The sequence below is a fragment of the Nomascus leucogenys genome, chromosome 1a (genome assembly GCF_006542625.1).
Source record: "Nomascus leucogenys isolate Asia chromosome 1a, Asia_NLE_v1, whole genome shotgun sequence".
NCBI classification, from domain to species: Eukaryota; Metazoa; Chordata; class Mammalia; order Primates; family Hylobatidae; genus Nomascus; species Nomascus leucogenys.
The window spans coordinates 32,947,246-32,975,108 of record NC_044381.1 but is presented as its reverse complement, the minus strand read 5'-3'; the positions used below and the strand labels follow the sequence as shown (position 1 = coordinate 32,975,108).

Below are 27,863 nucleotides of genomic sequence, written 5' to 3'. Positions count from 1 at the left end.
GTTCTGCCGCGTCGCCGCCGCGGGTCAGAGGTGAGAGCTGGAATCGCTGCACAGGCCTTGGTGAGTAACTGCTGCAGTTCTGTTCCTGCGCGGCGCCAGTTCAAAGAACTTAGGTTAGATCACGCTTAGGGCCCAACAGGACTGTGCCGGGCCTCGGGAGTCTCCACCCTTTCCAGTTCTGGGGCCGTCAGTCTCCTGGGCCTGCAATTATCCCCGCTGAGGCTGAGGTCTTTGGCTTTTCGCGAGTTGGACTGCAGCCTTGTTCTGCTTCTGTGTCTTCTCTCTCCAGGAGAGGTCCTACTCAGGTTGTTGCCAGCGATAGTCCTCTCCTGGAGCTTGAATTGGAAGCAGAGGAGTCTTGTTAGTCTCGGTGATGGCTGGGTTGTTTCCTGAAGTAGCCAAAGTGCTTTAGTATCCATTCCGCATCCTTTGAGCACCCTGGAAGGTAGGCAGGGCAGACGAAAAATATATTCGTTAATATTGTGCAGTTGAGGAAACCGAAGCTCTTGGCGAATTCACTGTTTCAAAGCAACACGGCCTTTAAGAGGCAGAACTGGGAACTAACGTAGGGTTGCAGAAAACAGTGGAGAGAGCGTTTGGAAATAGGGAAAACACTGCAAACGTTAAAGAAAAGCTGGGGTTTCTGAGTGCTTACTTTGTGTTCGGCATTGTGCCAAATTCTTTCTATAATTATATCATCCATTTTATTTTATAATAAGCATACGAAGTACATACTGTGGTTATTTATTCTTGGGTTAGGAAACTGAGGCTCAGAGATGATAACTGACTTGTCTAGTATTAATGACTTTAGTAGGCATTTCACAGATCTCTTTCAGCTCTGTGATTCTTTCAACACTGTCGTATTAACTTCTGGCATAATCAAACTGCCCTTTTCTGATTTTGGCATTACAGCAAGGGAGATTCCAGAACTTTATTTTTGGTCTCTTCACCCTTTGCCCATTGTCTCATTTCTTATCACCATCCTATTTAGAAATTTATAGTCATGTAAATTTAGCCTGGACTTTCTTTTTTTTTTTTTTGAGACGGAGTCCCGCTCTGTCGCCCAGGCTGGAGTGCAGTGGCGCAATCTCGGCTCACTGCAAGCTCCGCCTCCTGGGTTCACGCCATTCTCCTGCCTCAGCCTCCCGAGTAGCTGGGACTACAGGCGCCCGCCACCACGCCTGGCTAATTTTTTGTATTTTTTAGTAGAGACAGGGTTTCACCATGTTAGGCAGGATGGTCTCGATCTCCTGACCTCGTGATCTGCCCGCCTCGGCCTCCCAAAGTGCTGGGATTACAGGCATGAGCCACTGTGCCCAGCCCGCCTTGACTTTTACTCTACAATTTAATTTTTTTTTTTTCCTCAAAGAGGAATATGGAGATGGTTGTGGAATTAATGGATCCAGGTTAAAGCGTTGGCCAGAAAAATTGCTAGTTTTTACTCTATTGCTGCTTTGCTTACATATGTCAGTTTCTGCCTTTTTTTCTATCAGGAAAACCGCTGTCATCTTCTGCCAAAATGTCAGGAATTGGAAATAAAAGAGCAGCTGGAGAACCTGGCACCTCCATGCCTCCTGAGAAGAAGGCAGCTGTTGAAGATTCAGGGACTACAGTGGAAACAATTAAGCTAGGAGGTGTCTCTTCAACGGTATGAGGAAACAGTGCCATGAAAGTGTGCTTTTCTTCTGTCAGTTGCAACTTGAAACTAAAAATTCATGGAAGCTTTCTGGAGTATGGGGAAGCTATTTGAAAAGAAGAGGGAAATAAAACAGGCTGAAAGTAGGTAAAACGATGTGGTAGTCAGTTCTGGAGGAGAGACAGATTGACAGTTGTTCTTTGTTTTCAAGGTATACTTATATTGTTTCGAGAATCTGGGAATGTGGTGCCTGTTACAACATTAACTATAGGTATTTAGCAGTGGGAAGAATACATTTATTTTTCATTCACTGAAAAAGTCAGTACCAGATTCTAAGAGACAGTTTAGCGATCATTGAGAGTATGGTGAAGAGTGGGAGTCTGAGACCAGACTGCCTGGGGTTGACTCTGAGCTGTACCACTTCCTAGCTGGCTGACTTTGTGTTATCTTTCCTTTGCCTGTTTTCTTGTCTGTAAAATGTAATTAGAGTACCTGCTACATTAGATTTTTATGCATATAAAATGAGAGTCCCTGTTAAGGGCTAACACTTTGCATTTAATATAGTAAATAGTCAATAAATGTGAGCAAGTATTGGGCTAGATAATATAATGGTGCATAACATAGATATATAATGTGAGACATATAGTAAATAGTCAATAAATGTGAGCTAGTATTGGGCTAGATAATATAATGGTGCATAACATAGATATTATCCTTGCTCTTATGGAGCTGACAAAATGAGTATTATATACCAAAATCTCATAGTAATGTTATATATCTGTTAGACATCAGAAGTTTACAGGTTTTGATCTACATCAAGATTTTGCTTTTTTGAAAATCAGACATGGGGATGTGATGTTAAAATGCTTTACATTTGTATGGCTTGCAAAACCACATCTATTACTTATTTGATTTCGAGGCCGAGGTTTATTTTAGAGAGGCTGATTATTTTTTTTTGAGTCAGAATAATAGGAACATTCATAGTGAGTTGTTGATGAAGTGTCATTTCTGAGGCTGCCTGGGGTTCTGGTACTTAATATTGCTGGCAGGAAGTGATTTTTGTCTTAGCACTGCCTTACATCATGCATTCCAAAGGCATTTATTCACTCAATATATAAATATTTGTTGAGTATTTGTTATTTGCCAGACACTGTGCTTTACACTGAAGACAGCCCTAGACTTTAATTTGTAGGGTAGCACTGACAAGGGAATAGACTGTTAGAGTGGGATATGTGCTGTTCACAGGGATAAGCACATACTTATGGGAAGCACATAGCACACACCCCAGTGTGGACTTTATCCAGAGGCAATGAGGAGTTATTGGATAGTCTTAAGTAGGGGACTAACATGCTCTGACTTGTGTTTGGAGACTATAGAAGAGCAAGGGTTATAAACAAGAGTCCAGTTAGCAGACTTTTTTCTTCTCTCCTTCTTACTCTCTTTCGCTATAACTGCATCTCTCCAAAGGTGGGGAACTGAGGCATGTATCCACTGATCCCTGCTCCAATTGATTGAAGGTTGCCATTGAAAGCAGTACCTCCTGTGCATTTTGAGATTGCTGTTATGAGCCAGCTGTGATTGGGGACAGAAAAACTGAGTCTCCAAAGTGTGTTTGAAGTGGGAACAATGGCAGTGTAAATGGAGCTGTCCACCACAACTGTGCTGAAATCTGGCAGGCTGACAGGACTTAGCACAGATTTTTTGCTATAGGATGCCTTTGCAGTAATCTTAATGAGAAATCGTGGTGGCTTGGACCACTGTGGAGGTAGCATTGATAAGATCTGCTGATGGATTAGATAACTCATGTGAAAGATAGGAGGAAGGATCATCCCAGGATTTTGAAAGTAATGGAGTTTTTACTTACTGAGCTAGAGAAGTGTATGAGAGGAGCAGATTTTTGGGAGTCATGGAGGATGAATTGAGTTTGGTTTGGTTTGGGACATATAAGTTTGAGATATTTATTTGACCTCTGAATGGATAGGTAGTTAATAAGCTGGATGCTGGAGAGAGGTCTGAGCTAAACCTGTAGATTTGGGAATTGTCATTTTGTAAGTTGTGTTTACATCTATGAGACTACATACTCCTTTAAGGAATAAGCATAAAGAGGTCTGCTGGGGCACTACAATATTTTCATGTCAAGGAATGAGAAAGGACTAATCAAAGATACAAACAAAGAGGGACCAATGAGGTAAGAGGATAGTAAGAGAGAATGGGTTCCCAGAAGCTCAATGAAGAAAGTATTTCAAGAAGGAGCTGATTAGGTGCCGCTGATGTGTTCTCATTCAGGTTTCAGTTGGAACAAAGGGAGTAAAGGGAGGACAGAGGTGTTACATTTAATAATAGAAATTTCATTGGAGATACCAAAACACCTATGTTGGTGAAATAGTGGGGATGGCACCCAGTTTTCAGTGAGCTTAAGAGAATATGAGGGGAGAGGAATTAGGAAAAAGAGAGTAGAGACAATGCTTTAAAGGAGTATCGCTGTAAAGTAGATGACTATATAATGACTGATCATGGAATTTAAGTTCAGTAAAGAAGGAGGTGAGAGAAGTGAAAGGTATAGGACCAATGGATGGTAGATTCTGGAGAGGTTAAAGAATTTTTGGAGTAAGGAAACTGGAGAGAGTGAGCTGGAATAGTGGTAGTTGTGAAGAATGAGGTGTTTAAAATTGAGCTTATAGAGGACATGTAGGTACAAGTAAGACTAAATGTGGGAGTTGGTGGCTGAAGGAGGTAGAAGACAAGATCATTGGTGAAGAGGAGGTTAATGACTTGATGATTCAAGTATAGGAAAGGTTATCTGTATGGGTATTGAAATCATTAAGGATGATGACAGGAAAAGTATTGGAGAGTGATAATAAGCTAGGTGCTAAGTCTGAGAAATGTGAGGAAACGACGTGGGCATTTATAGATGAATTCAACAGAGCATGGCGGCAGGTGGTATAGGCTAATGGCATGAGCTGCAGAGGTAGGAGGTTTTAGGGAGGAAGGTGGGGTAATGGCCTGGAAGTGGCAATGGAAAATAAGGAGGATATTCATCCCTCTCTAGCTTCAAGGGGTGTGGAAGAGAAACAGCCACCACTGGAGAAGCCTGCAGGGAAACAGTTTCTCATCCAAGTTTCAGTTAGAGCAAGAAGGGAAAGGCAATGTTCAGAGAAGAGTTTGAGGATATAGTTTATTAATAGTGTTAATAAACTGGTACAGTGAGAAAACTGTTGACTACTTTGGCGTATTAGGAATGTTTTAATTAAAATGGAAAAGAGAAAAATGAGACAAAAATGGGTGGTGTAATAAGCAATTGTTACTTTAAAATAGTGATTTCATTAATTCCTCAGAAAAGTAAGAATATTTTTCCACATGCTGGTTCTTTGCTTGTTATATCCCCGCATCCCACCTCCCACCAACCCCTCCCTGGCTTGTCCTAGGGAAGGAGCTGGAGAGAGAAAAATACTGAGAGGGATGTGAAATTACTAATGGAGTGAGGGTTTTGTAGAGACAGAAGAGAACAGGATCCTGAGCACAAGCTGAGGTTTTAAGAATGTGTGCATAATTGTGTGAATGGGTCAAAGAGATGAGGAATTGAGGTGTTTTCCCATCTGATGGCTTCTATTTTCTCATTAAAATAGGAAGTAAAGCTATCTGTTTTGTATGATGTAAAAGGGGGCAGGGTTTGGTAGAGGTTGTTGTTGCCTTGATGGAGAATGGGAGATAGCTCACTTGATAAAGAAAGATTTCTGGACAAATTACAAGATCTGTTTAGGTTCAGAATTCATTTTGTAAAGGCATGGGTTTCTGTGGTTTGATGAACTTCTCTAGAAGTCTCAGCATACTGGGTACAGGAGTGGAATAGCCAGATATCTGGATTAATTCAGATTGGGGTTTGTTCACAGAGGTAGAATAAAAGGATTAAGGGCAGAGAACTAAGGAGGCTGTTAGGCAGGTGTTTGAAGGAATGTGCTATATAGCATATGATTAAGATGTGGATGGTAGCAGATATAGAAGGAGACCGAAAGGAGAAAGAAACGAATTCAACATTCTGGAGATATAGATGAGATAAAGGGATTGGTATATTGGGTTAAGGGCATGAGATACCTGGAAAGATGTGGTGTTATTCAGAGAATGGGAAGTTGGAATTTAAGATTTCATATGTGGTACAGTTCCAGATAATGACAAAAGTCTGAGATGTGTCTTTTGAAATGCATGGCTGAAGCACAGTGGAGGAGATAATCATTGGAGTGAAGGAACTGGAAAAACTGACAGCCTAGATGCTAGAGGATTAGATGGTCTGTTCACATGTATGGTGAAGTCACCAGATATATTGGCAGGAACTGGGATAGACAGGGATCCAGGTGCTGAAGTCTTTAATGAAGGAAGGATGGTGCTTAGGAGATAGATGACAGTGTTGATTGGAGTCGAGGGTGATCTAGCTGGGTGGTGGCCTTAAAGTAGCATTACTTTGTAGATGTTCATGTGACTAGAACAGCGAGATGGGTTGAGGTTCTGGTGTATTTGTGTGTATTCTTTCCTCACACCATCATATATCTGTTGTTTATCTCTTCTGCTTCTACTTCTTAATTACTTGTAAGATTTTTAAAAAGTCAACAGCTTTATTCATAGAAAATAACTAATGAATAATTGTGACCTTGTTGAGTTTAATGGCTCATTTTTCTAATTTCTTTGTGGAGACTAATATGATTGGTTTACTGGGCAGGAGGAGCTAGACATTCGAACACTGCAAACCAAAAATCGCAAGCTGGCAGAAATGTTGGATCAGCGGCAGGCCATTGAAGATGAACTTCGTGAGCACATTGAAAAACTGGAACGACGACAGGCCACTGATGATGCCTCCCTATTGATTGTCAACCGATACTGGAGTCAGGTAGCTAACTTGTTTATTTGCTCAGATTTTTATTTGACCACTTTAGTTCTCCTTACTGTTCTCTTCATTTCCAAAGTTGTGTCCTTTGTTTCTTCATAATTGTACCTACCCTTCTCCAGTTTGATGAAAACATCCGTATCATCCTTAAACGTTATGATCTGGAGCAGGGCTTGGGAGACCTACTCACAGAACGAAAAGCCCTTGTTGTGCCTGAACCAGAACCAGACTCTGATAGCAATCAGGAGCGTAAAGATGACCGAGAGAGAGGCAAGTATTCGTGATGGATTCTATCACTGCATGCTATCTGGGTTTTTGAAGTAGAGCTCTGCTTTGAGGCTTTCCATTTGAGGGAAAAAAAAAATGGATTTTGTTATTTCCAGTTTATAATTTTGGGGGGCTTCTTTTTTTCCCCCTGTGTCCTCAGGGGAAGGGCAAGAGCCAGCTTTCTCTTTCCTTGCTACTTTGGCCAGCAGTTCCAGTGAAGAGATGGAGTCTCAGCTGCAGGAACGTGTGGAGTCTTCCCGCCGAGCCGTGTCCCAGATTGTGACTGTCTATGATAAATTGCAAGAAAAAGTGGAGCTCCTATCCCGGAAGCTAAACAGTGGAGGTGAGGCAAGAGCCTGGAGGCCGGGAGTAGTGGAGGAGGAATAAGAATTCATTTTTGCATGCTAATTTGTAGTTTGCAAGCTTACATATTTATTTTTATTTATTATTTATTTTTTAAGACATAAGGTTTCACTGTGTCACCCAGGCTGGAGCACAGTGGCACCATCATAGTCCATTGCATCCTTGAACTCAAGCAGTCTTTCTGCCTCAGCTTCCGAATAGCTAGGACTATAGGCACATACTACCACACCTGGCTAATATTTTAACTTTTTTGTAGAGAGGAAGTCTTGCTATGTTGCCCAGGCTGGTCTCAAACTTGGCCTCAAGAGATCCTCCGTTCTGGCCTCCCAAACTGTTAGGATTACAGGCATGAGCCACTGTGCCTGGACTACATATTTTAATTAAATTTCTTAAAATTCTGACCTTCATTGTTACTGGTAATGTCTTCATTATGGCATATTAATCTTTTATCAGTGCTTCTCATTTTGAGCCACATGACAATCCTTTAATAAGCTGAGTAAAGAGTTTATCAGCTCTATACTGATATACTCTATTAATGACAGTTTTGTAAATAGCAGAATTAACTTTATTATTTAATAAACAGCTCTGATATCTGGATGTTTTTATTGTGTATGTAGGCTATTGATTTATAGTGGTAATACTTTATTTTAAATAACAATTATATTATTTAATAATTTATTAGTTACAGAATTTTGACTTGAAAAAGTTAATTTTTACTTAACTTTTTTATTTTTCATTATCTCTAATGTTTTTAAAAAGAGTTGGCGCAGGTTTTAGCATTGACAGATGATCTATATGGTTAAAAGGATGATGAGAAAATATTCTAGAGATGAAAGAGTATCTATTTGAAATAAAATAATTATTTGAATAATTGTGTTACTCAGAGTTAATGCCAAAATTAATATTTGTACAGTAAAGTATTTGTGTAGCTAGGTTACATCTTTAGTCATTTGTGGCATAAATACCTTGCTCAAATGCAAAAAAAATGCCTTGATTTCATGTTTTCAATAATAATTGTGGTCTAGTTGTAATATCTTAATTTCCCTGCTTATCATTAAGATGTTTAACCTTTCATTTCTGGAGGAAATAAGTTGAATGTAATGGAGGTTGAACCATTGGATGAACGTAAAAGAATTGTATTATTCTGTAATTTTGCTTTTAAGGGTAATTGGTCTAAGTTGTCAACAGAATTAAGCAGTTTGTAGATGGCCTGTGAAAATTTGGTCAAGGGTTTCTTTCGCTTTTCCATTAGATTATGCATTTCTGTATTTTATTATGAGGAAAACAGATACTTGTTTAAAAATAACACGAATCGGAAATACAAATAAGTAGACTACAAAAGTTTCCCTGTGTCATTTATCAAAGATAACCATTTTAAACAATGTGTTTTATGTCCTCTCAGACTTTTGTACTTTTGTATTCATATATTACATCTATTTGCATGTCCCCAGCTAAACTGTGTCTTGGTTCAGTGGTTTGGCTCACTCTTCTTTGTTTCTCTAGTTTCTAGCACTGTACCTGGCATCTAGTAGATGTTTAGTCAATGGGGAATGACTGGATGTGAACTTCCCTCTCACCTAATATTAAATAATGGTGCTTTGTGTATGCCCATATGCTTCTTTCTCCTTTGGCTCTGATTGAATAATTAGAAGGTATTGTTAAATTTTAGTAATATGGTAATTAATATGCCATGTGCATTGACTATGTTAAACTTGATTTCATAAATGAATATCAAGTGAAATAATTGTTTTATTTAAAAAGGGAATAAAATGAGTAGTATATCAAACCACTTTAAAATTACTCTTTGATGGCATGCATTTTAAGGTCAGGTTTAAGTTAAAAAGTAGAAACATTACAAATAACCATGCCATTTGTAACACAAAAGGCAATTGCCATTGGTCAGCTGAACTTTCTAAGAGATAAAGATGTATAAAGTATGAATTATAGCATCAACTGTAACTTGTTTGAAAGTTGATAACCCCTCACATGTTTATTTGGTCTTTGATTCAAAAGAATTGCATTTATGGGCTTGTTTATAAATTCACTAAACATTTATTGAGCTTTTATTGTATTCTAGGCTCTGTCCTCAGTGCTTAGGATATTGAGAGGACTAAAATTCAGTCTTTACTTCTTAACTCAGGTTATGAATCAGAATCACCTTGGGAGTTTTCTGAGCATATTCTTATTTTTGGCTTTGCCCATGGAGGTTCTTATTAAGTAGGTATGAGATAGGTCCTAGGGAAATGTCTGTTTTAAAAGTTCAACAAGTGATTCTGATGGGCAATCCTAGCTTGAAAACCACCATATGACGAACCTGTTCTGTATTGATACTAAGAGTAATGCCAAGAGGTGATAGGAAAAAGCATGTTTTTCTTCCTAACTCCCTCTGATGGGTGGTATATATCCTGAGAGTATCTGGTTTCATTTAATACATTTGGATTTCAGCTATAGTATTTGCAACTCTAATTTTAAACATACTAACTTGGTGTAATGAGTTCTGTGGATTTACCTACCTGCTTTGTAAATAGTAGTGTACATTTTGGTTTTTAAGCTTCAGAAGTGCCCCTAACAGTATTTCAGAATATATGATATGAGAATATGTGATAAGAGCATATGATTCTTGCTTTGTTATTCAGGCTGGTCTCGAACTCCTGGCCTCAAGTGATCACCCTGCCTCGGCTTCCCAAGGTGCTAGGATTACAGCATGAGCTGCTATACCTGGCCAAGGATACACAGTTTTAAAATATGACACTATAGGCCAGGTGGTGGCTCACACCTGTAATCCCAGCACTTTGGGAGGCCAAGGTGGGTGGATCACCTGAGGTCAGGAGTTCGACACCAGCCTGTCCAACATGGTGAAACCCCATCTCTATTAAAAATACAAAAATCAGCCGGGTGTGGTGGCACACGCCTGTAATCCCAGCTACTTTGGAGGCTGAGGCAGGAGAATCGGCTTGAACCCAGGAGGCAGAGGTTGCAGTGAGCCGAGATCGCGCCACTGTACTCCAGCCTGGGCGATAGAGCAAGACTCCATCTAAAAAAAAAAAAAAGACACTATAGATGCTAAATTAAAGTATAGTTCTTCTTCCCCAGATAATCTGATAGTGGAGGAAGCAGTGCAGGAGCTGAACTCTTTCCTCGCACAGGAGAATATGAGGCTACAGGAATTGACAGATCTTCTTCAGGAAAAGCATCGCACCATGTCTCAGGAGGTACTTAACCAAAAAGGAGAGATGGCTGTGTCTAGTGGGCTGTGGCAGACGTTGACTTACAATCCTGAGCACCTCAAAGATTACCTTACTCTAGAAGGCCTATCATATCATAGGGGATTTTGTAAAACACAACACAACTCCAAACCTCCAAATAATGAATTACCCTAAATATAAAAGACTGTATAATGTTATTGAGGAATGGCATGGTAGAAATTCAGCAGGGAATGGGGAAGTAGAAACTACTATATTGATGATGTCCTAGGAATTTGAGGAATGTGAATTTTCAGTCTAAACTTGGGTGCAAATAATGCCATGATTAAACCATGCCAAGATTTGGACATTTATTTATTTACACAAAATGATCAAGATAAAGTGATGATAGGCCTTAAATGACTTTTCTGATACTTCTGATGATCATTTTGATTTAGTTCAAAATAGATTCTACTGGAATTTGCCCTACCTTAGTTTGGCCACTGAATTCTCATGCTAATTAGTAATTTAGTAGTTACCATTTACTTAGTGCCTAGAATTTAAGCACTTTATGAATGTTATCTCCAATGTCAAAACAACTCCCATTTTATTGCCAAAGAAACAAATTCAAAGAGGTTAGTGATTATCCTGAGGGCACATAGCTAGAAAGTGATTGAGCTGTGTTGTGACTGTAGGTCTGTTTGACTTCAAAGCTCTTGTTCTTCATATGCCTTAGTTTACTAAACTCCAGTGTTAAGGTCCATGCTGGGCTGGTTGCATAAATATCATCTGGGGAATTTATTAATTCATATGGATTATCCTGGACCTTCAAAGAGGTTAGAACGTAGTAGCCCTTATAAATAAACTAGAGTCTAGTAAGAAAATAGAATATTTTTGTCATGTTTTAAGACATTGACTAGGTGCTACCAAGATGGAGAGGTCTCCCTTTTCTAGCCCTTTGACAAATCTCAGATAGTATTACTAACCTGGAGGGCAGTTTGCTAAACTGTGATGTCCTTGTTGGCTCTCATGACTGGCTGTTGATGCTGCCTGTCAGCTGGGTTAATTGTCCACTGGGATACCTACAGGTTGCCTCTCCATCATGGTAGTCTTAGAATGGTTGGAATTTTTATATGTCGGCTGACTTCTTCCAGTGAGCATCCCAAGATCACCAGGTAGAACCTTCATGGCCTTTCTGATATAGCCTCAAAATTGTGTAATGCCATTTCCATTGGGTCTCTAAAGTTGACCCAGATTCAAGAGGAGGGAACAAAGATCCCACCTCTTGTTGGGAGGACTTTCAAAGGATTTTTGTGTCATGTTTTAAAACCTAGCACAAAGGGTATATATAGATTAATGTGAACATGTAATAGTTTAGTAGTTAAAATACTAAATAGTGTTAGCTGGTGTATAGCTCCTAAATAGAGTATCTGACTCTAGATTATAGTATAATCTATACTGTATTGTATCTGACTCTAGATTGCTCTGGGGTGAGCTTGAAAAAGTATGGAAGTTTTCCTTTTGTTCTGAATGGATTACCTTTTGTGGGAATGTGGAGAGAGAAATTTGGGGGTAAAAATGGTTTTTTTGAAAAAAATATTTATCTAACAAAACAAAAGATACTATTTTTTTATCTCTTAAAAATTACAAAATTTTTATGAGTTTGTGGTCCGTCCAGAGAAATGGTGCTTTTCAGAGGTAGAAAAATTATTGAATCTTAGGCGGTCTTTTCTTTGTGTGAGAGTTCTTATAGACTTTAGACTTAAAGTTTGCATGATTATAACTGACCCAGAATTGTTGGAGGAATCCGTGATTTTATTTTTATGATCATGCATTGGGAAGAGGGTGAAGCATCTTCTATTTGCCTCCTTTCTATAATTACACATAAGCAAGGGTTAATATTGTGGAATTTGGTCTCTTTTTGCTATATGTTTCTGAATGTTTGTCTTTGGGATGTAGTTCTCCAAGTTGCAGAGTAAAGTAGAGACAGCTGAATCACGAGTGTCTGTCCTGGAGTCCATGATTGATGACCTGCAGTGGGATATTGACAAAATTCGAAAGAGGGAACAGCGACTCAACCGACACTTAGCAGAAGTCCTAGAACGGGTCAGTGCTGTTTTATGGCTTGGAGACTAGAATCTTTTAAGGAGTGTTCTCAGGAAGACTCACCTTGGGGCATGGTACTTGAGGAAAAAAAACTCATCCTTTGAATGTACATTGGTTATAGACTGAAATCTTAGAGTCTCTCACTAAAGAATCTTTGTCTTCTCTCTAGGTGAATTCCAAAGGTTATAAGGTGTATGGAGCGGGGAGCAGTCTGTATGGCGGCACAATCACTATCAATGCTCGGAAGGTAAAATCAGTGACTCAGGACATGTTTTGGACTGTATGTCAGCCTTCATGCTTAGGTACTTAGGATTGTGTTCACAAGTGACATCGTGGGGTTTTGCTGGAATAGCGAATCAGTGAAGATAGGAAGCTTAGAAATGATTTAAGAAGAATACTTATTTATTCTCTATTTTTCTGCTTCTCTCCAGTTTGAGGAAATGAATGCAGAGCTTGAGGAGAACAAAGAGTTGGCTCAGAACCGTCTCTGTGAGCTGGAGAAACTTCGGCAAGACTTTGAGGAGGTCACTACACAAAATGAAAAGCTGAAGGTAGGGACGCATCCCTGAAGGGCAGTAAAATCAGACATTTTGCTGCTCAACTCACGTATATACATAGTTGTGAATCTGCGTATTCATGAGGGATAAGAAAAATGTAGACAAAATCCAACATCCTTTTATGATGAAACTCTTAACAAATTAGTTGTAAAGAAGTGTACCTCAACATAATAAAGGCCATATAAAACAAGCCCACAGCCAACATTATACCCAATGGCAAAAGGTTGAAAGCTTTTCCTTGAAGATCAGGAACAGGATAAAGATGCTCGCTCTCATTACTTTTGTCCTAGCCAGGGTAATTAGGCAAGGATAAGAAATAAAGGCCTCTTAATCAGAAAGGAAGAGGTAAAGTTGTTTCTGTTTAAAGATGACATGACTTTATATATAGAAAACCTTACAGGCTCCACGAAAAAACTGTTAGAACTATAAATGAATTCAGTAAAGTTGCAGGCTACAAAATCAACATACAAAAACAATTGTGTGTCTGTATACCAACAACAAACTATATAAAAAAGAAATTAAGAAAACAATCCCATTTACAATAGTATTAAAAAAAATTGTGAATAACCTTAACCAGTGAGATGAAAGAACTGTACACTGAATGGATAAAGAAATGTGGTGTGTGTATATTTGTGTGTGTGTGTGTGTGTGTGCAACAGCATGGATATACCTAGAGGACATTATGCTAACTGAAATAAACCAAGCACGGAAAGGCAAATACTGCATGATCTCACTTGTATGTGGGATCTAAAAAAGTGAAACTCTTGGAATCAGAGTGTAGAATGGTGGTTACCAGGGTTGGGGAAATCAGGAGTTGTTGGGGAAAAGGTACAAAGTTTTAGTTATTCAGGATGAATAAGTTCTGGTGATGCGTAGCATGGTGACTATAATTAACACCGTATAAGAGTAGATCTTAAATGTTCTTGCCACACACAAAAAGATAATGTGAGGTGATGGATTTGTTGATTAGCTGGATTGTGGTAACGATTTCACAGTGTATATGTACAGCAAAACATCACATTGTATACCTTAAATATGTATAATTTTTATTTGTTGATTATACCTTAATAAAGCTGGGGGGAACAAAGAAAAAATGTTAAGTTTTGTTGATATATCTACTTCTTCACTTACATATTTACTTATATGTATCCTGCCTTGTCCTGAAAAGGATTTAAAGCAACGTACAAAGATATGTAGACTAAATCAAGGTGCTCTAATATAGGAGTTGTTGAGAAAAATGAGAAGTAGGGTAAACTAGGGTGAGGATCCAAAATGCATTAAAGTGGGGCTTGTATACAAGACGTTTGCAGGGGGCATATATATACTGTGGAAGGGAGGCCATTCACATGTCAGTACTTGCCTAAGTGGTTCCATAGATTAGGCTCTGCAGTTTTTTGCTACCCAAACAGAGAAAGAAACAGGATTGGTGATCCTGTTGGTCTTCAAACCTGCCCAGAAGAATTTTCTTCTTAGGTTCTTAGGAGAATAAAAGAGATTCTGGAAGTCTTCCTCACTCCTCTTTCGATCATAGTCATCTCTATTTTATAATTTGTTTCTAGGTTAAATGATATGAATAAAGATGTTTGAACTGAAAAATAAAAAACAAAACAAAAACAGCCTAAGTTAAATCAGTTAAAAGTATTTGATAGTTGCTTAGGAGAGGCATAACTACTTTTGATACCCTGTCAATATTTTTCTCTGTCACTGTTATTAATGAGAACAAGTTAGTGACTGGGGTCCTCAACTATGTTTTTAAAATAAGCATCCTGACAAATTTTACTCTTCTGGTGGCTCATTTGACACAGAATATGAAACACATATCAAAACAATTCTAGGAGGAAAGAATACAGTATATCCAGGTACCATCTCCTAGTTAGTCTAATTTAATTTTGGGGTAGATTTTTCATAACTAGAGCAATGGGTAGATAACTTAATAATCTTTATAAAATGGTCTGTCTTGTGTAGGACATCAGTGAGTTCAAAATTTTACTTCCTGTCTAGCCTCTGGGGCAATGCTAGATTCTGCTTCTGACTTTGCTTTGGGCCCTCCTAAGGTGGAATTGCGGAGTGCAGTGGAGCAAGTCGTTAAGGAAACTCCAGAATATCGCTGCATGCAGTCACAGTTCTCCGTCCTGTATAATGAGAGCCTACAGTTGAAAGCACACTTGGATGAGGCTCGGACCCTGCTTCATGGCACCAGGGGAACCCACCAGCACCAGGTTGAGCTTATTGAGGTAACAGCCTTGCCTTGTCTTCTGTATATCTTTCCTGCCTCCTAAGTTTTACAATTTTACTCCCTCACACGCAATTAATCTCTCATTCAGCTGCCATTCATAGAGTGGCAGTAGGTCTTTGGTAGGTATTGAGCATATAAAGATGAGACAACAGAATTCCTGCCCTCACAGATCTTGTTGTCTGCAGTAGTGGGAGAATAGTATCCATTAGAATGCAATGTGGTACAATGGCAGCATAGCCAAAAGATGTGATACATGAAAACAGAGTGTCTAATTTGACTATGGAAGTTTCCTGATTCTACTCGAAAAAGTAAGGTTTGAATATTAAGGATAAATACAAGTTTATTGGTAGTTGAAAGTAGGAGAAGAGGAATTCCCAGCATGAGAACAGCATATATAAAGTTATGAGAGAGAATGAGAAATAGTTTAATATGGCTAGAGCTTACATGTATGGGAGAAAATAGTGGGTAGAAGCTGCAAAATTACTTACATTACTTAAACAAAAAGCATATAATGACACCAGTAGATGATTTTTTTAAAAGATAGAAGCTTTTATTCATATATTCATTTCTGTATCTTCCATAGTTTTTAAGGTAATGGTTATAATAGTTGGTCTTTTAATATATGCCTGACAAATGAATTGAATACTATTTTACATATGTTTATATACTGTTTTATAGTTTAGTTCTCCAACTAAATTCTAATGTTCTCAGAATAGGGGGCCATTTTCCTTATTTTTTCCGTATCCTGTCAGTTTCCAAATTAGTCTTTTGTAGCTGTCTGGTTTCATTACGTTTAGATTGAACTGGCAATTTTCAGAGTAATCCATTATTGATATATATTTTTCTCTTTTTAGATTCTTATAGATCAAATTTAGGAGATAGAATAATAGATTATGATGATATTTCTACATTTTAATAAGAATTTTTTTATTGGTTCCTTTATCTGTATGTAGCGAGATGAGGTTAGTCTTCATAAGAAGCTGAGGACTGAAGTAATTCAGCTAGAAGATACATTGGCCCAGGTCCGCAAGGAGTATGAAATGCTGAGGATAGAATTTGAGCAGACCCTTGCTGCCAATGAACAAGCAGGTATAATGATTCTCACTCCATGCAGTATTTTGCTGTAAATACCTTCCTTGAAAGATACAACACAGACCCCAGGGTTTGTTAATGCTGACTTCAACTCAGAAGTCCTAAGTACCGTAAATCCTGTAATTCATTTTGGTTCACAGCCTGGGTGTTTGTTTTTTAACTCAAGTTGACCAGTTTTGTTTTCATCTTCTGAGAAGGAGTCTTGTCTTTGGTAATTCTCCCTATTTCTCAGTGCCTCCTGATGTGTTCTGCTTTTTCTGTCCTTGTGCCTTTGCCCTTACCATGGTTCCTCATAACCTTGTTGTTGCTGTATTTAAGGCCCTATAAACCGGGAGATGCGCCACCTCATCAGTAGCCTCCAGAATCACAATCACCAGCTGAAAGGGGAGGTCCTGAGATATAAGCGGAAATTGAGAGAAGCCCAGTCTGACCTGAACAAGGTAACCAGAAGGAATAGAATAAATATCATTTGCTGTTAATGCCGTAAAGCTGTTTTTGAATGAGGTGGGCAATGTGGTTATCATAAGAGATGTGCATCTTTCTTTTCTTTATTCTCCCAGACACGTCTGCGTAGTGGTAGTGCCCTCCTCCAGTCCCAGTCTAGTACTGAGGACGCTAAGGATGAGCCTGCAGAGCTAAAACCAGATTCTGAGGACTTATCTTCCCAGTCCTCAGCTTCAAAGGCATCTCAGGAGGATGCCAATGAAATCAAGTCTAAACGGGATGAAGAAGAGCGAGAACGAGAAAGGAGGGAGAAGGAGAGGGAACGAGAAAGAGAACGGGAGAAGGAGAAGGAGAGAGAACGAGAGAAGCAGAAGCTAAAAGAGTCAGAAAAATCTGAGAGAGATTCTGCTAAGGATAAAGAGAAAGGCAAACATGATGATGGAAGGAAAAAGGAAGCAGAAATTATCAAACAATTGAAGATTGAACTCAAGTAAGAGCCATATTTAGACTAACAGTTTCTGACTGAGCAGCTAAGATTAAGACATAATGCATGAAATGTTTGGTTCTGATCGTTGTAGTGTTTTAGATTGTACAATTAATTTGGTTTCAAGTCTTGTTCAAGTGCACAGCCAAAATGGCCTGCATGGCTATTTAGTATTTTGGTTCAGTGATCGAGTACCAGTAAACCGATGATTGTAGCCTTATTTTTCATGAATCCAAATTAAGGAAAAGGATGTCATGACTGAGGTAACGCTTCTGAGAATTATTGGAAATTAACTACTGCTCTTCACTGGATTTGAGCAGATAGCTGGCGTTAATTGTAATTTAAATGATAATAAGTGGAGTATTTATATATCACTGTAACTTGAACAATATCTGATCTATTTGCCTGAGAGTTAACTGGTTTGTGAATATGTCATATCTTTCTTAGGAGATTTACTCCTATAGACATTGACACACTAAGATAGACCTTTAACTCGGTGAATTTATCTGTCATAACCTTATGCATTGGCCCTTCTCCTGTAAAACCAATAACTTCTCTGGCAGAACGGCTTACTTCTTGCTCCTTATTTTCTATGGTTGACCCTTTGTTGATGTTTGGATTTGAGGGACCACTGTGCTCAAAATGCTGAACTTTTTTGGTATATAAAAGTTTAGTTAAGAGGTTTAGTAATTTAATAAGAGGTGAAGTTTTAGTCTTTAGCTGATGGTTAATCATTCAGCTGTCAAATCTAGGATTAACAGTATATCTCAGACTTTCAAATTTTTCCCTTTTTTTCCCCCTCTTGAACTCTTTAAGGAAATTTTTTTTTTTTTTTTTTTTTTCTGGTGTGGTATCAGAATCATCTGAGTGACTTGTTTAAATCACTTGTTTAAATTTTTGGACTCCATCCCCAGACCTACTGAATCTCAGTTACTCAGGGTTGGGGGCCACAGAAATTTGCCTATATAACAAGTACACAAATATCTGTTTTATAACTTTGTTAGAGGACTTTGTCAGAAGGGAGAAATGATTCATTTTTATACAGCTTACCTTTCTGTACTTTCTAAGCATATCCAAAAGTCTTTTGATAGTCTGCAAAATTTTATCTTTTAGGTGTGATATGAAATGTAAAATGAAACTGTTTAAAAATGTTTTGCTCAATCAAAATTCCCTTGCTGTGATGACTTTTATTTTCTTATTACATTGTTCCCCTCCCTCTATTACACCTGTCATAGGAAGGCACAGGAGAGCCAAAAGGAGATGAAACTATTGCTGGATATGTACCGCTCTGCCCCAAAGGAACAGAGAGACAAAGTTCAGCTGATGGCAGCTGAGAAGAAGTCTAAGGCAGAGGTATTCTAGTCTGCTATTACCTGTCTTTCTGGTTAAAATCTTCATTTGCGGGATTTTCCTTCATACTTGCCAAGGATATAATTTCTTTCTTTATCTTTAAAATTAGTGTTTAAGTGCAATATTTTCTGCCTTTTCAAAGACCATATGAAGTAGAGATTTTAAAACTCTCCATAGGATGGTAAAATATATCTGAATTACTGGGGTTATGAGTAGGCTTTCCAAAGTATTTATTCCTTGTTTTTCCTATGTAATTCATTGCTACAGGGATAATCTTTTTCATTACTTTTGGGAGGAATGTCTTACGCTCTTAAAATTTTGAGGCCTAAAAAAAGGATGAGAACCACTATTTTAAAGAAAGGTACCTGTGCACTTCTCCAAAATGTTGCTTATAGAAGCACGTCATAGTAGAATGGAGTGATGTTAAAACAAATGATGTTAGGTGATGTTTTAGTATATTATGTTTCTTGTTCTATAATTCTGTAAAGACTCTTTGGGTATTATGGACCCTCTATCTTTGTACAGTATTAATTGATTTTTGAAAATGTATTATAACTTTTTATTTTTGTACAATTCCTTTCCTCCTATAGTTGGAAGATCTAAGGCAAAGACTCAAGGATCTGGAAGATAAAGAGAAGAAAGAGAACAAAAAAATGGCTGATGAGGATGCCTTGAGGAAGATCCGGGCAGTGGAGGAGCAGATAGAATACCTACAGAAGAAGCTAGCCATGGCCAAGCAGGTGGACACACTTTCTTTATTTAATTGACTTTTTGGGTAAATGTTACTTGACAATAAGTTATTGCCTGTGAAATTTGCTTTTTCATTTTGGTCTTTTTTTGATTGTTAATATGTATTTTTCCTTTTTGTGTGTATGTTTTAATTCTTACCTTCAAGTCTTTAATCTTTGTTATTTTGTTTTGTGTATTTGTGAGGCAAGAAATTTACTTTTATTTAAATGGACATTTATTGAAGAGCTAGTCTTTCTCTGCTGTTGTTCAGACATTTATTGAAGATCTAGTCCTTCTTTGCTGACCTGGAATTAAGGGTTATTGTGAATATAAAATGAAAAATAAGATGTAAGATTTTATATACATTATGATTACAAATATATGAAACTAAGAAAACTATGCTTATAAATATATATTATTATGTATTTCTATGTAGTACATATACTACATAGAAAAACTATGCATATAAATATGTGATTTATATGTAATAAGGATATAATATATTAACCAATATAATAACATATTGATTAAGCAGTATGTTAACTATGACTATTTTGGGGTCATAGAACTATAGAGGTTGTTCTCCTCCTCATAATGAATATGTATTTATTTTTAAATGCCAGTGAATTTTTATTAACATTCAATAATAAAGATACTGAAAATGCTTGGAAAACCATATATGTATTCTGTGTTCGTACACCTTCATAGTTTTTAAGAAATAGCAAAGTAACAGTGAGATGGAGTAGGTTTAATGGTAAGTTGATCATGAAGTGCCTTGAAAAGAAGAACTTCATTAGATCCTATACACATTCCTTTTGTTAAAAAGTGTAATTTTTGGCTGGGCGTGGTGGTTCATGCCTGTAATCCCAGCACTTTGGGAGACTGAGATGGGTGGATCACCTGAAGTTGGGAGTTAAAGACCAGCCTGACCAACATGGAGAAACCCCATCTCTACTGAAAAAAAAAAACCAAAAAAAAACCAAAAAAAACAAAATTAGCTGGGCTTGGTGGCGCATGCCTGTAATCCCAGCTACTTGGGAGGCTGAGGCAGGAGAATTGCTGGAACCCAGGAGCGGAGATTGCAGTGAGCCGAGATCGCGCCATTGCACTCCGGCCTGGGCAACAAGAGCAAAATTCCATCTCAAAAAAAAAAAAAAAAAAAAATGTAATTTTGACTTTTCTTAAATCTGGTAATTGCTGCTTTTTCTTTTCTTCCCTCTCTCTTAAGGTAATTATCAGGAAATTGTACTATTATAGGTTCTAGAACAAGTAAAAAGAGACCTATGTTCTTGTATAGGATGACTCACTATCTTAAAAATGTTCAGTCTTTCTAAGTTTATGTATGAATGTAATGTGATCTCATAAAAATGCTTTTTTTAAGTTTTGCTTTTGTTTATTTTGGTACTAGACGAACTGGTTTTAAAGTACATGTGGATAAGTAAACAAGAGTAACAAGAGAAATTGAAAAAGAACAGCCCTGGGGTCTCTTCCATATGTTAAAACATAAAGTTTCTGTAGGTAAAATAGCTTGGGACTACTAGACAGGCTATTAGAACTGAATAGAAACTTGAGAAATAGATGAAAGTACACATTATATTTATTATATGCTAAATACATAGTTTTAAATCAGTGAGGAAAAGAAAAACTGACATGTGATGGGACAAAAGTAAAAAAAATATATTAGAAAAAAGTTACATGCATACTTGAATACACTAGGATGATTTCCAAATGGATCATAGATAATGATATTTTTAAAAATGCATCCATCAAAAAGCTAGAAGAAAATCATTAAATTCCTTTATAATTTGGAGTGGAGACCTTTCTATGAATAAAAGACTAGAAAACATGAACAAAAAATTGATAATTTTGAATTATTTTTTAAAATGATGCAAAACTTCTACATTGCAAAAAACACTGTTAGCAAAGCCAAAAGATTAAATGACAAAAAGTAAAAAATATTTTTAACTCTTGTTACAAGGAAGGCTTATGTGATACAAAAAAAACCTCTCCAAAATAGGGAAAAAAACTCAAGAATCCAATGGAAGAATAGGCAAAAGAAATGAATAGGTTACAGAAAGAATACAACTGGTCTTAACCATGTGAAAAGATGCTCAGTCTCACTTAAAATGAAATAGATATAAAGTAAAGCTATTATTAGATACCAGTCTTCACCTATCAGATTGTTACGAGGCTTTAGATGTTTGCAACTGCTGGAAATCCTGTAGATTCAGTATTTTAATTGTCGAAAAGCATAAGAAAATGTGAGAGGTTATGATGGAAGTACTCTTACCCAATTGCTGCTTGATCCGTTTGTCTAGATTAAGGTAAATACAATTATTGTGTGCTTTAACTGACGTTGAGTACAGATCAACTAGTAAGTATCAGACCAACAATTGGTGCCAGTGACTTCAGATAATAGAGCTTCTGTATGCCTAGTGACAAAACACAGCTTCTTAAAACTCTGTCACTAAATTAATTTATATCTAAATGAACAGTGGGAAAGTTTAGTTTCCTGTGCTCATCCATTGAAGTTGGAAGATTCTTCTAAAATGAACTCTCTTCCTCCATCCTTTAGGAAGAAGAAGCACTCCTCTCTGAGATGGATGTCACAGGCCAGGCATTTGAAGACATGCAGGAGCAAAATATCCGTTTGATGCAGCAATTGCGGGAGAAGGATGATGCAAATTTCAAGCTCATGTCAGAGCGTATCAAGTCCAATCAGATCCATAAGTTGCTTAAAGAAGAGAAGGAGGAGCTGGCAGACCAGGTGTTGACTCTGAAGACTCAGGTAATTAGGATGAGTAGAGCTTTCTGTTCTGTTGAAATAGGGTGCTTTCTACATGATATAAGTAAAAGAATGATTATTGTGGCACATTTTTGTGATTGGAAAAAAATTTGAAAACTAAATGTTCATCATTAGGGTATTGGTAAATAAATTATACATCTCTACTGTTATTCCTACAAAAGAGTACAGCGCAGCTGTCAAATATGGATCTGCTAATATGGAAACATGTCTGAAATAAAATCAAGTGACTTGTTTTGTTATCCTTTTTGCGTTAAAGTGTATGTTTACTTATGTTCCTGTGCTGTATATTTTAAAAATTTCTGGAAGGCTGCATGAGAAACTGTTAGAATTGTTACCTCTGGATATTGGGATGAGTTGTGGGTGAGGTTAGGAGGTATGGGTGATTTTACTTTTTTTTTTTTTTTTTAATTTCCGTAGGTTTTGGGGAACAGGTGGTGTTTGGTTACATGAATAAGTTCTTTAGTGGTGATACCAAGATTTTAGTGCACCCATAACCCAAGCAGTGTACATTGTACCCAGTGTGTAGTCTTTTGTCCCTTGCCTCCCTCCGCCAAGTCACCAAAGTTTATTGTATCATTCTTATGCCTTTGCATCCTCACAGCTTAGCTCCTACTTATGAGTGAGGACATACAATGTTTGGTTTTCCATTCCTGAGTTACTTCACTTAGAATGTTGGTCTCCAATTCCATCCAGATTGCTGCGAATGCCATTATTTTGTTCCTTTTTATGGCTGAGTAGTATTCCATGGTGTGACTTTTCCTCTGGGTAGATACCTGGAAGTGGGATTGCTGAATCAAGTGGTAGGTCTACTTTTAGTTCATTAAGTACTCTCCATACTGTTTTCCATAGTGGTTGTACTAGTTTACATTCTCACCAACAGTGTAAAAGTGTTCCCTTTTCATCACATCCATGCCAACACCTATTATTTTTTGATTATGGCCATTCCTGCAAAGTGAGGTGGTATTGCATTGAGGTTTTGATTTACATTTCTCTGATAATTAATGATCTTGAGCATTTTTCTTATGTTTGTTGGCCATTTGTATATCTTCTTTTGAGAATTGTATACTCATGTCCTTAGCCCACTTTTTGGTGGGATTGTTTGTTTTGTTCTTGCTGATTTGTTAGAGTTCCTTGTAGATTCTGGATATTAGTCCTTTGTTAGATGTATAGATTTTTTTCTCCCACTCTTTGGGTTGCCTATTTACTCTGCTGATTATTTCTTTTGCTGTGCAGAAGCTTTTTCGTTTAATTAAGTTTCATCTATTTATCATTTCTTTTGTTGCATTTGCTTTTGGGTTCTTGGTCATGAAGTCTTTGCCTAAGCCATTGTCTAGAAGGATTTTTCCATTGTTGCCTTCTAGAATTTTTATGGTTTCAGGTCTTAGATTTAAGTCTTTGATCCATCTTGAGTTGATTTTTGTATAGGGTGAGAGATGAGGATCTAGTTCCATTCTTCTACATGTGGCTTGCCAATTATCCTACCACCATTTGTTGAATAGGGTGTCCCTTCCCACTTTATGTTTTTGTTTGGTTTGTCGAAGATCAGTTGACTATACATATTTGGCTTTATTTCTGGGTTCTCTATTCTGTTTCATTGGTTTACATGCCTATTTTTATGCCAGTACCATGCTGTTTTTGTGACTATGGCTTTATAGTATAGTTTCAAGTCAGATAATGTGATGCCTCCAGATTTGTTCATTTTGCTTAGTCTTGCTTTGGCTACATGTGCTCTTTTTTGGTTCCATATGCATTTTAGGATTGTTTTTCTAGTTCCGTGAAGAATGATGTTGGTATTTTGATGGGAATTGCACTTAATTTGTAGATTGCTTTTGGCAGTATGGTCCTTTTCACAATATTGATTCTACCCATCCATGAGCATGGGATGTGTTTCCATTTGTTTGTGTCATCTATGATTTCTTTTAGCAGTGTTTTGTAATTTTTCTTGTCGAGGTCTTTCACGTTCTTGGTTAAGTATATTCCTAAGTATTTTATTTTATTTTTTTTTGCAGCTATTGTCAAAGGCATTGAGTTCTTGATATGATTCTCAGTTTGGTTGCTGTTGGTGTATAGCAGAGCTCTGATTTGTGTACATTAATTTTGTATGCTGAAGCTTTGCTGAATTCATTTACCAGTTCTAGCAGCTTTTTGGATGAGTCTTTAGGGTTTTCTAGGTATATGATAATGTGATCAGCAAACAGTGACAGTTTGACTTCTTCATTACCAATTTGGATGCCTTTTATTTCTTTCTCTTGTCTGATTGCTCTGGCTAGGACTTCCAGTACCATATTGAATGGAAGTGGTGAGAGTGGCACCTGTGTCTTGTTCCAGTTCTCAGGGGGAATGCTTTCAACTTTTCCTTGTTCAGTATAATGTTGGCTGTGGGATTGTCATAGATGGCTTTTATTACCTTAAGTATGTCCCTTCTATGCTGATTTTGCTGAGGGTTTTAATCATAAAAGGATGCTGGATTTTGTCAAATGCTTTTTCTGCATCTATTGAGGTGATCCTGTGATTATTTTTAATTCTGTTTATGTGGTGTCTCACATTTATTGACTTGCGGATGTCAAACCACCCCTGCATCCCTGGTATGAGACCCACTTGATCATGGTGGACTATCTTTTTGATGTGCTTTTTGAAGGCAGCGTGAGAAACTGTTAGAATGGTTACCTCCATCTATTGGGATGAGTTGTGAGTGAGGTTAGGAGGTGGGTGTTTGTGATTTTACTTTTTACACTTTAATTTTGTTTGATTCTACTTTGTGCATTAATTTCAAAAAAGACTCTTTTAGAATGTCTAGCCATTCTGAAGGAAATACTCTTGGACTTTTGTTTGAGTTGTAATTTATATGTTATAGGATGAATTGTCAGGTTTTAAGCATTAGCATGATATTCTCTGTTTTTGGCAATTTGGAAAAGAATCTTTTCAGTCATTTTTCAGACTCTTATTGAATCTTTCAGAGTATTTTATATTAAAAGTAAAGCTTTCAGTTATCATAGTCTTGATGTATTTTGAAGGGTTCCTGGGCAAAATCAGTAATAGTTTGAGATTTCTAACATATTGTATTTTGTGGGCTTATAGATTAACAGAATAGTTTTTTTTTTTTTAATCTTTTCATTTGTGTTAAAATCTGATTTTCTGTTCAAAGGTTGATGCCCAGCTACAGGTAGTAAGGAAACTGGAAGAGAAGGAGCATCTGTTACAGAGCAACATTGGCACAGGGGAGAAAGAGCTGGGTCTTAGGACCCAAGCCTTAGAGATGAATAAACGCAAGGTATGATTGATTAATCTAATGATGGTTAGTCTCAGCGGAACAAATAAGTATAACACTGTTGAGATTATAAGTTCACTTTATTCCTTCAACTTGGGCTAACATTTTGTCTCAATGGGAATAAGAGGTGATACAATGATGTTACTTATTTGTACATCCTATATAGGCAATGGAGGCAGCCCAGCTTGCAGATGACCTCAAAGCACAACTGGAGTTGGCTCAGAAGAAGCTACATGATTTTCAGGATGAGATCGTGGAGAACAGTGTTACCAAAGAAAAGGACATGTTCAATTTCAAACGAGCCCAGGTAAAAGCAGTTGTCTTTTCTTGTCACCTTTTAGGTGTTTTCTGAGGTCGGAAGTGACCCATATCATGAAAGAATCATTAGTCCAATGTGTGTCATTTCCTACTAGACTTGAGGGAGTTTGTTGAGGGAAGAGAGTAAGTCTGTTTTCTTCACTGTCATATCCTCACACCCTTTTATGGTGCCTCGCACCTAGTAGGCACAAAATAAATATTTGTTAAACTAATGAATTGGTAAATTGTTAAAGAAGTAGCAGCATAGCAGCAGTAGAGGATTTTGAAGTTCTCCTATAATGTCTCTATTTTTGTCATGCTAGCTGTTTCTCATGATGTCTTTCTGTCCTTATCTATAAGTCTCTGAATTATTTTAAACCATTCTACCTTCAGCTTAAAACTAATTACTATAAAACAAAATAGACTATCCTCTAAACTTTTAGATGTGTTTTCACAGGACTGAATTGGTAATAGTTAGATGCAATTCTAATTTGGGGATATGATTATGGTTGCCTGTTCTGAATCCTGCCATTTGTAGTTCTATACATTTCTACAAGATAATTGGACATAAAAGGACAGAAAGTCCTCTCTTTTCACAACAGAAAACTCAAGTCTATTATTTTTCTCAAAAATGGTAGATTTGGGTAAGTGTGTCTAATGAGTATGCTGTCCTCCCACAGGAGGACATCTCTAGACTTCGCAGGAAGCTGGAGACCACAAAGAAACCAGACAATGTACCCAAGTGTGATGAGATTCTGATGGAAGAGATTAAGGATTACAAGGTTAGAAAAAATGCCTCAGTGATTTGTTTTTGTCAAGGCTTTAAGTGGCCTAATAGACTGGGAGAATAATTTACGTGATAGTAACCAGAGAATGGTTTATTTTGGCAGGTGGGGGGAAATGATGCTGTTTTTTTAGTGCCTTGTGGGTTTTCTTTCTTGGTTGTGTACTATATGAGAGCCATTTGGATCATAAACTTTCATGGTTGCTGAAACTCTGACATCTTTTCTTTTTAGGCACGCTTGACTTGTCCGTGCTGTAACATGCGTAAAAAGGATGCTGTTCTTACTAAGTGTTTTCACGTCTTCTGCTTTGAGTGTGTGAAGACACGCTATGACACCCGCCAGCGCAAATGTCCCAAGTGTAATGCTGCTTTTGGTGCCAATGATTTTCATCGCATCTACATTGGTTGATCTAATTCAAGAGAAGAAGAGGAGCTGGCTAGTCAGGAACTTATTCATTAACCACCAAACCTCTACCTCTTCTCTCCTTGACTGTCACCTGTAGGACAGTTTATCAGTCAACTACCTTTCCTCCAGACTTTACTTCCAGGCTCTCCTCTTCAATAGCTGGATGACTTTAGCAGAAAGGACTGGTAAATACAAGCCTTGGGTTTCAGAATGAATTAGAAACAAACAACTCTTATTGTCTTCCCTCCCAGCTTTGTTTATTTCGTGCTTTTAGACTTTTCAGTGTTTTCTTTTTCCAGTCCACTATATAAACTTGGATTGTCCATTCTTCCTGAAGAAATCAAGTTGGTATTTTTGATGTGGAGAAGGGAACAAAAGTGGAAACATGGCTACTCTTGGGGAGTGATATTTTAAAAAATAAGTTGTCTATGGGCACACAGTTTTCTTCATTTGTGTAGCAAACTTTTTGTGAATGTGGATTACAAAATGGTATAATTGTGCTACTCTCCCCTGGGTGGTTTGCAGCCCTAATGAAATTATGTCTAGGATGATTCAGTCCATTTCCCATTTACTAGTGGAGTAACTTGTTAAGATCAGCTGGCTTTCTTGTTAAAGTTATTTAAGTTTTAAATGCTCTACTACTTCAAGCCTTTACATTTCTTGAGACTAGAATAATTTTAAATAATATGACCCTTTGTCTTCTAATGAAATAAAGATTGAAGAGGGTGAGTCAGGACTGAGCTGGTGAAGAAATCTTCTGGGTATTCTGGGAATTTGATACAGAGAGAACTTGGTGAGCTATGAATTACTCTTAGTCTCCTTTTTACAGGGGTTGTTGTGATCCCTCTTTTCCAGAAAATTCTGTGGAATGTTTCTGTAGGACTTTGTTCTCCACAAGCTTGAATTAAAGCAGGATTCAGTTTGCATTTGTGTTTATGGTTTTTCTTTGAAACTTTTGTCTTTATTATTACGAGTTGATT

The 27,863-nt window shown here is 37.5% G+C and overlaps 1 protein-coding gene across 1 annotated transcript; it reads left to right on the top strand.

The window, feature by feature from the left end:
* On the top strand, positions 1–27,809 carry RNF20 (ring finger protein 20). Its single transcript, XM_003260301.4, has 20 exons — positions 1–60; positions 1,494–1,648; positions 6,348–6,515; positions 6,635–6,782; positions 6,940–7,122; positions 10,236–10,354; positions 12,284–12,430; positions 12,600–12,677; positions 12,862–12,981; positions 15,042–15,221; positions 16,177–16,312; positions 16,634–16,755; positions 16,876–17,249; positions 18,479–18,596; positions 19,184–19,333; positions 21,898–22,110; positions 25,274–25,399; positions 25,563–25,703; positions 26,374–26,475; positions 26,710–27,809. Exons 2-20 carry the CDS (start codon positions 1,520–1,522, stop codon positions 26,884–26,886), a joined length of 2,931 nt encoding a protein of 976 aa, XP_003260349.1. The 5' UTR covers positions 1–60; positions 1,494–1,519; the 3' UTR covers positions 26,887–27,809.
* The last annotated feature ends 54 nt before the right edge of the window (positions 27,810–27,863 follow it).

Bases quoted from the DNA above. Each gene is read 5' to 3' on its own strand.
- RNF20 (XM_003260301.4), top strand. From the start codon at position 1,520: ATGTCAGGAATTGGAAATAAAAGAGCAGCTGGAGAACCTGGCACCTCC. The intron at 22,111-25,273 runs GTAATTAGGATG...TTCTGTTCAAAG, and splicing joins TGTTGACTCTGAAGACTCAG to GTTGATGCCCAGCTACAGGT. The intron at 25,704-26,373 runs GTAAAAGCAGTT...GTCCTCCCACAG, and splicing joins TCAATTTCAAACGAGCCCAG to GAGGACATCTCTAGACTTCG.